We start from the raw sequence: 11,335 nt of genomic DNA, 5'->3' as shown, positions 1-11,335 counted from the left end.
TGCGGGACGCGCGGAGGGAGAGGGGAGTCGCGTGGTGCGGGGGTGTGCCTCGCGCAGTCGCGCGCAAGGATTGGTCGAGGCGGGGCGGGGCGTGGCGGGGAGGGGGGAAGGGGCTCTGGGCCGCACCGGGCCGGGCTGGCGGGGCTGCCGCTGCCGGGCCCCCCGGGTCTGCCGGCCTGCCGGCCTGCCGGCCACGGCTCGCCGCGCAGGGGAGGGGGATATAGGGGTGCTCCCGGCGGCCAGACGGGTCAGATGATCGCAAGCTGGACTGGCGCGAAGACCGGGAGTGAGCTTTGGAATCGGAGTGGCTAGTGGAGTGTCTACTTGTGTAGCGAACGAGCAGAGTTGCCAGTGCCCGAGTGCGGATCTGCGAGTCGCGAGTGTAGGACCAGTGCGTGATACGCTGGACAGAGACAGGCTGTGCAACATGTTCATCTCCGGCGTGCTGTGGTGTGCGGTGGTGGTGCTGGCGGTCGCGGCCCTGGCCGTGGAGCACAGACGTCGCCGTGGTCGGCACCCCGCTGACGGCAAGGATACGCAGAGGCCGCCGGGCCCCAAGGCCTGGCCCGTCATCGGCAACCTGCACCTTCTCGGCGAGCACTCCAACCCTTTCCTGGCCTTCACCGCCCTGTCCAAGAAGTACGGCGACATCTTCAGCATGGTGCTGGGCTCGTCGCCCTGCGTCGTCGTCAACAACTACGACCTCATTAAGGAGGTGCTCATCACCAAGGGCTCCCACTTCGGCGGCCGCCCGGACTTCCTCCGCTACCACAAGCTGTTCGGCGGCGACCGGAATAACTGTAAGTAGTTACAAGTGCAGTGTACTGTAGTGGGTAGTGTAGTGTACTGTAGTACTGTACCTGGAAGCTGGAAGCGCGAGCACGCACGTGGCCAGAGCCTCTGGCCAGGGCCAGCCCTTCTTGCCTCGAGGATTTAGAAGTCCTGGGAAGAGCGGCTTGGGGGGAAGTCGCGGTCCGAGCCAGGGGCCCGGCGGGCCCGGCTTGGAGCGAGGGTTTAGCGAGACGCGCCGGCGTCACGGCCGCAGGGCCGCAGGTAGCGGGGCCGGCACGCTGCGTATTGCCAAAACAGCCGCGGCGCCAGCCGAAAACATTCAGCCGGCTTGCATCGTTTGCATCAGCGACTTTGGACCCGCGGCCGCAGCGCGGTCGTGTGGGTGGCCGGCGGAACTGCGGCGGGAGGGGGGGAGGGGGGTTACGAGGGGAATCACCTGCGTGTCTGGACGGATGCAGCGCGAAGCGCGAGAGAGAAGGGGGATCCATTTTCATCCGTCTCCGCCGCCAAGTCGCGAGTCGTGTCGAGTGTCATCCTATCCGTCGTCCAGGTCGCGGCTCGCCCGTCCCGTCCCAATCTCGCGGCCGGGCCCCCGCCAGCCGGCTGCAGCCCCGTCTCGCCACGCAGTCAACGACTCGGCTAAACTTGAACCCAGTTGGCAGACAGCCTCCCCTTTACCTTGCCGGGACGCGGCCGCGCGGCGCTGGGGCGTGGCGGGGGCCGGAGGCATGGCCGGAGGCATGGCCGGAGACATGGCCGGAGACATGGCCGGAGGCATGGCCGGAGACATGGCCGGAGACATGGCCGGAGGTTCTTCCTTGGCCTTGCCTGGCACATGGCCTGGCACATGGTCTGGCGGAGCGCGCCGTGCGCGTGCGTTACGTGCGAGCGAGAGCCCATCGCGATCCGGCATTCGGCGCACGCGGCGTCGGGGACGCAACTGACTGCCCGTTTTTCGTTTTTTCGCTCCGCGCCACTCCGTCCGTGCAGCTGGGCTGCGGCGGTACTCGAACCCGAGCCCGGCACTCCCGGCTAGACGTCGGTCACGGCCAGGGCCACGGACAGGGCCACGGTCACGGCCATGGCCAGGACCCAGAGCCCGGACGCGGGTCGCGGCGGCAGCTTGGCGGTCCTGGCGGTCCTGGCGGTCCTGGCGGCGGGCCCGTACTTCCGCTCCGAAGCGCGACCACGCGCTACGCGCTACGCGTGGCCAGGCCAGCGCCAGCAGCACCAGCCAGCGCGGCGCGTGGCGTGGCAGCTAGTCGCGAGAGTGGCCGGGCCTGTCCGCAGACTCGTCCAGCCGTTCAACGCACTGGTCCTGGTATGAGAAATATATGGGTCGGAGCGGGACACGCTGGATACGGCCGCCGGTACAGCCTAGCCCAGCCCGTTAGCCGGTCACGTGACCACACTCGACCAGACAGTCCTTGGCATTGGAGCGGCGGTGGCGCGGTGAGGCGGGGTGGGGTGGGCCCGCGCGTGCAGCCTTCGCCGTCCCCGCCAGACGGAAGTCCGATGAATGAGGATTGGCCGGCCAGCCGACGGCCTGCCGGTGATGCAACCCTCGCTGCACAGGAGTGCCTCGGGGAATGATGGCCCACATGCCCACATCGGCGCGTTCACCCTTGCAGGATAAGATAGCTCTGGAAAAATCCACGTTCACTGCCACCACCCACCACCCATTACCAGCGCAAGTGGAGTTATCGGCATTGGTTTCACGATAAAATGCTTGTTCCAGCTCTGGCGCTGTGCGATTGGTCCGAGCTGCAGAAGACCCGCCGCCAGGTGGCCAGGCTCTACTGCTCGCCCCGACTCTCCTCCCTGCACTACGACACCCTGACCCGCGTGGCCGCCACGGAGGTGGACCACTTCCTGGACCGCGTCGCCTCCATGACGGCCACCTCGATGAAGACGACCCGCGCCGGCCAGCCCGCCACGGTGCACATCAAGCCCCTGATCCAGGCCGCCTGTGCCAACATCTTCTCCGGCTACATGTGCAGCACGCGTTTCAGCTACGACGACACCGCCTTCGTGCACATCGTGCGCCTGTTTGACGAGATCTTCTGGGAAATCAACCAGGTATGTACGAGACGGGCAGTCCACGTTTGGAAGCTTGGCCGGCAAAGTGTGCGACGCGACTAACGAGTCGCCGGTCTGCTTCTGCTTGCAGGGATACGCCGTGGACTTCCTGCCCTGGCTCGCGCCCTGCTACCGCCGCCACATGGGCAAGCTGTCCTCCTGGGCCATGGAGATCCGCTCCTTCATCCTGACGCGCATCATGGACGAGCACCGGCGCCGCCTGGTGGAGGGCGAGGACGGCGAGCTGGACATGGACATGGCGCGCGACTTCACCGACGCCCTGCTCATCCAGCTGCAGGAGGACCCGCACCTCGAGTGGCAGCACATCATCTTCGAGCTGGAGGACTTCCTGGGCGGCCACTCCGCCGTCGGCAACCTCACCATGCTCAGCCTGGCCGCGGTGGTAAGTGTCTCACGCCGTCCCTTGCGGCTTCGCTTGGTTTTCGCTTCGGCTTCTCATTGCCCTCTCTCTCCCTCTTGCAGGCCGCCAACCCCGAGGTGGCGTCGCGTATCCAGGCCGAGGTGGACTCCGTCACGGGGGGCACCCGCACCGTCACCCTGGCCGACCGCACCGACATGCCCTACACCGAGGCCGCGATCCTGGAGGCGCTGCGCGTCGCTTCCTCGCCCATCGTGCCGCACGTCGCCACGCAGGACACCACCATTGCCGGTAAGCTTCAGTGCTACTCCCCCAGCGCCCTCCAGACCCCTCCACTGTCGCAAGCCCCTGCCAGGCCCGCCCTCCTGCGTTCGAATCCTGGTGCTCGGATGCACCGCGCCAGCGCCTCGGCCGCCACGCCGCACTGCCGCCACGCTGGCAGTGCCATATCCGCCATACCCTGATTAGGATGCGCCGCGCGCACCCCGCGTGCATCCGGAAGGAAAGGGGCCCCCCTTCCTGCAAGGACTGTACCTACCCCCGTCAGAGCCTGCTTAGCCTCGCTTACAGGGCGCAGTGCGCAGCGTCCAGACTGCTACACCGTCGAAAACGCGAGATGTGACTTTTGATTTCTCATGTGACGTTTCCTTCTGCTTGGCAGGCTACCAAGTGGACAAAGGCACGGTCGTGTTCATCAACAACCACGAGCTCAACACGGGCGAGGCGTACTGGGAACAGGCGTCCAAGTTCCGGCCCGAGCGCTTCCTGCAGACGGGCAAGGACGGCGTGGTGCAGGTGGTCAAGCCGGCGCACTTCATCCCCTTCAGCACGGGCAAGCGGACGTGCATCGGGCAGCGGCTGGTGCAGAGCGGCTCCTTCGTGCTTCTCGCCTCGCTGCTGCAGCACTACAACGTCTCCGTGGACCCCAAGCACCCCGTCGTCACGTACACGGCGTCCGTGGCGCTGCCGCCCGACACGTTCCCGCTCGCGTTCGCGCCCAGGGAGTCGGTGCCCGCCCCCGCCTAGGCCGGGCCAGGCCTTTCTCTTTCTCCGCGCCGGGCTGCCTGCTCGGGCTGCTCGGGCCGCGGGCAGATGGGCAGCCGCGTTGGAGCTGAGTGCAGCACAGTGCAGCGTTGCTGAAGCGGCAGTCCTGCCAGCCCCGCCCCGCCCGCCCCTGCCCGCGCCCTGCCCGCGCCCTGCCCGCCCTCGCATGTCGTCGACGCAGCCATTTTCCAATCGCGACTTTCACTGCCCGGTGAAGCGGTCCGGTCAGCACCGCGGCGGAAGGGGAGATTATCGACAAGACAGCAGTTTTCAAGGAGTGCCACGGCCGCGTCGCCGCCACGTCTCGGCTTTGGCGTTTTCTTTAGAGTGTACTCGTCGTCCAGCTCGCGCCGCCGCTCGTTGGCATTGCAATATTTCACCAGGGACCTTCAGGTAAACTGGCGAGCGCGGTGCCTCCCCGCCCCGGCCGGCGCACCCGGCGCACCCGGCGCTGCAGGCTCCACGCTGCCATGCTGCCCCGGCCGACCGGGCCGACCTGAGGCCGGCTCGACGGCACCAGGGCGACACGGCGACGGCAGTAGGGCGGCCCCGCGCTGCCCCGCGCTGCCCCAACCCGTCAACTGCTTAGGTAGATGCATGACAGGTTCGGGATAAAAGGGCCCTGCCGGGTACAGCCTGCCCCAAAAGTGCGGCCCAGTCGGGCGCCAAGGCTGTCCAAGGTCGCCGTCGTCGAGGCTGCCCTACACGAGCGCGGCAGCGCGACGCGGGCGAGAGTACCGGGAAGGAACCATTAGTACAATCGTTCTCGTGTCCACCCGTCACGGGTGTCAAAGTATTACATTAATATTATTACTACTATAATCAGCACAAAATATCATCCCTCATAATTTTCGCCTTCACAATTTCTGCGCCCAGAGATGGAAATGCGACATCGATTAATCGGATCAGTGCCTCGTGAAGCAGATTCGATCTCGAATCGATGGCGTTTTTTGTTGTTGTTTGTTAGGTTTGCTTGTCGCCGCGATTGTTACGCGTCGTTGACTCGGCCGAAAGCATTTCTTACTGGGTAGTTGCGTTTTTGCATGTCAGAAATGATCATTTTGCATCACTGTATTGTTATACCCTTATAAATTTGTTATTGTTGTAGTGAAACTACCCTAGACCTGCTCCGTCCCAGTGTTAGTGTTAGTGCATAAGACTGAATTTTAGGACGATATCCGTTGTAATGTAACTCATTGTTTTGATTTTTTCGTGATATCAGTGGATACAATGCCGTGTTATTTATTTAATTTAAATGTCTGTCAAATCGTAGGTGCTGCCAACATGTGCATATTGTATCCAATAATTTAAATTTCAGATATTTATAAATTATATATATATTTATATGTATTTGTATAAAAGCAAGCTGTGGCCTTGCTTGTGCGGCGCCATGCGCACAAGCCCGGTGTCCATTTAGTCAGTGTGTGAATGTGTGTGTAAGGGTTATGACTGTGTGTGTGTGCCTGAGTGATTGCTAGTTTATTGTAAATATTTGTATAATTGAATAGCTTTGATGTCTTTTGGAAAATCTCCAAATTTTCGCTTTTTAATGAACTTTTATAAAGGTGATAGCTTGACATGATAAGAAAACACCAAAATCGTACTTTATCCGCTTATTAACCCTGTTGTAATTTACATTTATGTATGGAAAAAGATGCAGATAAATACAGCCTTAATTAATTTTTAACGCAAAATTTTGCTTTGTAGCTAGGAAACATGTCATGAATAAACACCGTTGTTGCCTCAACCTCAATTCTTTCGTGAAAATTCCCTTCCGCACCGCCAAGATCTCCGGAGTGGCTGGTGCTCACTCTTGGGTCACCCCATTGAAACTTTAAATCGCCCACCCCCCTTTCCCAGCCGCAAACTGGCCGTTATGAGCTTAGGGGCCAGAGGGGCCGGATCAAGCGCGACGAGGGGTCCGTCCGATGCTCGGCTAAAGTCGCTACTACAGTATTTTTCTCTAGATCTCCCACCTGATGGGGATGTAGGAACGGGTTGTTCCCCGAGGTCGCGGTCACACGTGGTCACTCTCGAGACTAAAATAATTCGAGGTGAGATGTTATCCCACGGTCCAGAGTAGTAGTGTCAACCGGGAAAAGTTCCGCAAAGGAGGGAGGGTCATCGCGTCCCACGAGTCGCCACGAGTTGTCTCACGGCTGGCTTATATCACGCGGATGCGCCCCGGGCCCCGGGCGACGTGGAGTGTGGAGTGCGCGGTAGGAACGGGGGAGCGGGAAAAGGGGTGGGCTATTCCAGAACGGCACTCGCGAGACGAAATTCGTCACGGTGAGGCATCGGGGTGTGGGTACAGCGTCAGTGGGTACAGCACCGCAAACTTGGCCGCCGCGAAGAACGCTGGTGCGCGCGATGGCTTGGTGCACGCACCGTGTTCCGGTGTGCACGCGCTGCGACGCCATGCCCCACCAGGCCGTGCCGCCGTGCCATGCACCCCTGCACCGTGAATGACACACGGGCGCCGCGCTGGCCGCGCTGGCCGCGCCGTGGCCTCGGCCGGGGGCGGGGCGGCGCGGGGCGGCGCGGGGCGGCGGACGGCACCGCGGCGAGGGAACTGGAGATGTCCACACGTTCGTTACGCGCCCGGGCAGAGACCGGGGGGGAGTGGGAGTAGGGGGGCACGCCACCGGCACGCCACTGGCACGCCTCGAGTCCCACGGTCACGGCCAGCAGAACGTCGCGCGGGGCGCGGGGTGGCGAGGGCGGCGCGTCGTGGTCACGAGGGGCGTCCGGCACGCCGCAGCGCCGCCGCAGACAGACGCTGAGGCTGCAGTGAGGCCCGTGCAGTCACTGAGGACGCCCACGCCCTTCGTTGCCATGGGCACGCCATGGGCCGGCACGGCACGATCCGCCCCGAACAAGGCGAACGGCGCACGACGGGGAGGCGCGTGACGCGACGACGCTGCAGCATGGGATGGCCAATGCGCGCATGGACGCGCGGGGGCGCGGCAGGCGACCTAGGGCAGCGCCGTCGCCATCCCGCCACAAACCGCGCCGTCAAGAAATTACCTTTGAACCCGCCGGGCTCGAGGCGAAGCTTGACGAGGCGGCAGAGGTGCCCGCGACTTGGACGAGAGAACCAGAAGACCGGCCGGCGGGCGGTTGAGCTCCGCCGCTCCGCGCGCCGCATTTCTGTGATTTTTGGCGCAGCCTGGCGGCAAAGGAAGAAAAGATAGGTGGAACAGTGACCCAAATCCGTCGGGGCATTGATGGACGCAGGTCTAATGGCCTGCGTGGCCGGCGTGGCCGGCGTGGCCTGCTGCAGGGCGGCGGGGCTGTTATGCTGCCGGACGGCGACGCCGGACCCCTGCGGCTACCGGCCGCCTTTGCGTTTATTCCTTGTAAATCCTCATTCTTATATTTATTGCTTTTATGGAATGTGGTGCGCGATAGACTACTCCCCCACCTCTTTCCCTCAAAAATGATTTTGCGTGGGTCCCCCTAGGTCCCCCTGCTCCCTCGGGACAATGTCCGCCCCCTCACCTGGACCGCGGACTGCGCTGCCGAGTGCGGGGCTGCAGGCCAGCAAAAGAAAGTCCTGCTGCGGCATGCTAGCATGCTGCGGTCGGGTCCGGCCGGCTGCCTTCGGCTGCCCCGGCCCACGCCACCCCACGCCCACTCGCATGAAAGATGATGTCAATGAAAGAAACCGAGAGTGGATGGAGTGGCGCAGGCCGGGGCAGGAAGCGTATTGCTCCATTCTGTATCACGTGTGCGTATCAAGTTCCATTCTTTCTCTCTTCCATTTCTTTCGTTTCTTTTCTGCCTATTTTCTTCTATTCTTGCATGCCTGGTATGAATTTTGCCAACCGTCTCACCCAGATTTTGACCAACTTCAGGGTTGCAGTTCCCTTGACTCCTTTAAAAATTAATCGGGTCTTGGCGGCCGCCGCGGACTCGGACTCAATGGGCTCCTCGTGGCTCGTGGCCGGTTCGCCGCGCCAGAGACCAGAGCTGTCGTCGCTCTGTCACTTTCACACCCATTGTGGCGTAGGGGTGCGAGAGAGATAGAATGACGAAACACTGTTCAGCATCAGTCTGCCGCCCAGCCCCAGACTCCCAGACAGACACAACCGGATACTGATGCGAAAATGCATTATTTTCCCGCGACTGCGGTGCGGTTGTCTCGGTCGCCCGGGTCGCCTTCTAATCTCGTCATTTCGATCCATTGACGTCGATAGGGTGGCTAGGGCGCAAGTTGGGCCTCTCTCTCGTACGAGCCGCCGACCGCAGTGCTCGCTCCCTCGCGCCCATGATTACTGCAGGTGAGAAACGGATCGGCAGCAAGCCGAGCAGCGCGACAGCGCGTCAGCACGACGCCCCCGTGGCCACTCGGCACCGCTATCAGCCCATCGCCATCGGCACATCGCTCGCGGGGCTGCAACGCCCACAATAGTCAGGCACCCCGGCGACCGGCCCAAAACGGACAGACTCCGAACTGAGCTGTGTGCTATCTCCGTGTCTCTCGCACTCATGCGGGCGTGCCGTCGGGGGTAGAGAGACAGAGCGACGGCAGCACTGTCCGCCATCGGCATGGAGCGCCAAACGCCAAAAGCGTCTCAGGGCCGGGCCGAGCCGCGGCGCGGACGGAGCGATGCAGTGCGAAACGTAAAACAAGCGCAGCGCCGCCACCAAGTCGACGACGCCGTGGCGAGGCGCATGTGGTCCACTGCCAGTTCGTCTGTCTCTGTCTCCGGGTTCCCGGGTTGTCGGACGCGCTGCCACGCCTGCCACGCCTCGGATCGACGCCATCCCATCCCACAGGCCTGTTGACGCAGATTCCTTGCATTTAGGAAATCGGTGCATGCATGCATGAGTTGAAAAACAAGTGTAAAGCGCCCCCCCCTCCCCCCTGGCCTGTTGACGCTGATTATTTGCCTTTAGGAAATCGGTGCATGCATGCATGAGTTTAGTTGGGAACACGTGCAAAGTGCCCCCCCCCCCACCAGAAAGGAAGGGGGAGGGAGAATCCGTTCGTAACGCACCCGCTTGCAAGAAGCAAAGCCTCATTTGCTGCGCGCGCAGTATGAGTAACCGGCGCGCGGCGCCCGTACCGACCCGTCTTAAAGGGCACTTTGTTTTCCTAACGACTCTAACCGATCTCTCCCACGTGCGAGCAATTTATTCTGGCCCACAAGAGATGTTGCTGCGATTTCGGAGGTCCCAAGCCAGACCTAGACGGGTCTGTTTATCTGGGACGTCTTGACCGCAGGGAAACCATTGGCAGCTCGACGCGCCGCGGACGCCGCAGCCCTAGCCATTTTGAGTAGGAAAATTTGGCAGAACTCATTTACAAACTTTTTTGTCGGACCTTAATGGTGAACCTGGCCGAGACGAGGCACCAATCAGATCTGTGCTCCCATTCCCCATGGGCCACCTGGCTCCATTTGTAGCTCTGAGTCGAACACACTCGCGCCTCACAAAGTGGAGCGCTATCTCCTTAAAGAAAGGTCAATGGATCGGTTGTGGGTCGTAACAATTAGCCTCTTACGCCTCTCGACACGTCCTAGGAGAAGGCATTGGTTTGAACACGCCCAGGCGTCGCTCTATTTTCCGTTTCGCCGAGCGAAGTCTGCGCCGCAGCGCCATGCTGCCGGTTGGGTGGCCTACCCTCCAGGCGCTCGCTGGGCATGGAAGCCAGTCGGTCTGTCCATGTCCACCCACAGCGGTCGTGGGTCGAGCCTCTGACAGAAGATGTGTGTAAACGTGGCCGCCACGATAAGGAATTGCAAGGTTCGACTCCCAGGCGTGGCCATAGTTTTCATCTACTGGTTGGAGTCTTGTTTTCTTTTAAATGTCTTCTCTGCAATGTGCCCCCCAAAACATTAAATTGTAATTGGTGAATAAATGAGATAGAAAGGCATTTGAAAAGAATTCAAAAGCATCTGAGAATAGAATTACAATTTTTATTCAATGAAATTAAGCTTGTAAACCTTCAAAGATGAACACGTGGAAATATAAAGGTGTCGCATTTTATTAAACAATGTCAGCTGTTAAAGCCTTTCCAGATTTTGTAGAAAGTGCAACTTAAGTTGTATGAAAAACATGACACATAGTGATGCAAATAGCCAAGACTGCAGGCAGGAAAAATAATCTTGTAATGACAAATGAGAGAGAACTTACAAAAATTATGAGACAAGCAAATAAACAAAAAAAAAAAAACAAAAAAAAAAACAGAAAGAACAAGAAGATACAGCCATTGTCAAATTAAGTAAAATAAAATAAGTTCAATAGCAAAACTATCTACATTTGAGAAAAATGAAATCATCATCAGCACAACCCCACTCTTGATATGATAAAATCACATTCATAACACAGGTACAAAGACCACAGAAGCAGTTTCATGACAGACACAACATAAATAAAAAGGCTAAAAATAGTTATTAAACAAATCAGTACACACACCCTATCACTTCAGTACATGGTATGCAGTACCTATCTTATCTACTTTTATACTGAAAAGTATATTTTTTATTTACGCCACCTGAATGAAGGAGGAAGGAGAGCTCCTACCCCTCTTCTTTACTAAAGTGATAAAATAAAGAGGTCAGATACAAGGGAATAGAAGAAGAGGGAGGTCAGCACAGTTCTGATTCAAGAAGAAAGCAATTGGAACAATTACTGATTTAAAATGATGAACTCTTCAATCTAAGCAATTAGTCACCTTAAAAAAATTGACATCTGGAGACATCTTTCTCATAACAATCAAACAGCAATCCACACAAAGGAAAACAAACCCAAACAAAACTTTTTCCTCATACTTCACTTATGAAATGGACAAGACCACAAAAACACAAACAGTTGGAACTGATGAATACTGAGAACATTCTAATAATACAAAGAAATTAATATTGAAGCCTAATTAGTATACCTAAGCTGGCATAAACAAAAATAAACCAAAAAACCTTCTTAAACTAGGCTCCAATTTAATTAGTGAAACTTGGTATCAAGCAAGCAGAATTAAAAAGGATTGAGACTAAACCAACCACTAACACTGACATTATAAAAATTAATGGTTAAACC

At 58.7% G+C, this 11,335-nt stretch overlaps 1 protein-coding gene across 1 annotated transcript; it reads left to right on the top strand.

Annotated features, from left to right (window-relative positions):
• The first annotated feature begins 240 nt into the window (after positions 1-240).
• On the top strand, positions 241-4,402 carry LOC117641546 (cytochrome P450 307a1-like). Its single transcript, XM_034378979.1, has 5 exons — positions 241-800; positions 2,531-2,871; positions 2,963-3,274; positions 3,355-3,541; positions 3,912-4,402. Exons 1-5 carry the CDS (start codon positions 428-430, stop codon positions 4,274-4,276), a joined length of 1,578 nt encoding a protein of 525 aa, XP_034234870.1. The 5' UTR covers positions 241-427; the 3' UTR covers positions 4,277-4,402.
• The last annotated feature ends 6,933 nt before the right edge of the window (positions 4,403-11,335 follow it).

This window comes from Thrips palmi, unplaced genomic scaffold (genome assembly GCF_012932325.1).
Source record: "Thrips palmi isolate BJ-2018 unplaced genomic scaffold, TpBJ-2018v1 HiC_scaffold_15, whole genome shotgun sequence".
Taxonomy (NCBI): Eukaryota; Metazoa; Arthropoda; class Insecta; order Thysanoptera; family Thripidae; genus Thrips; species Thrips palmi.
Note: the sequence above shows the minus strand (reverse complement) of the source record. Positions and strands in the feature narration are given on the sequence as shown.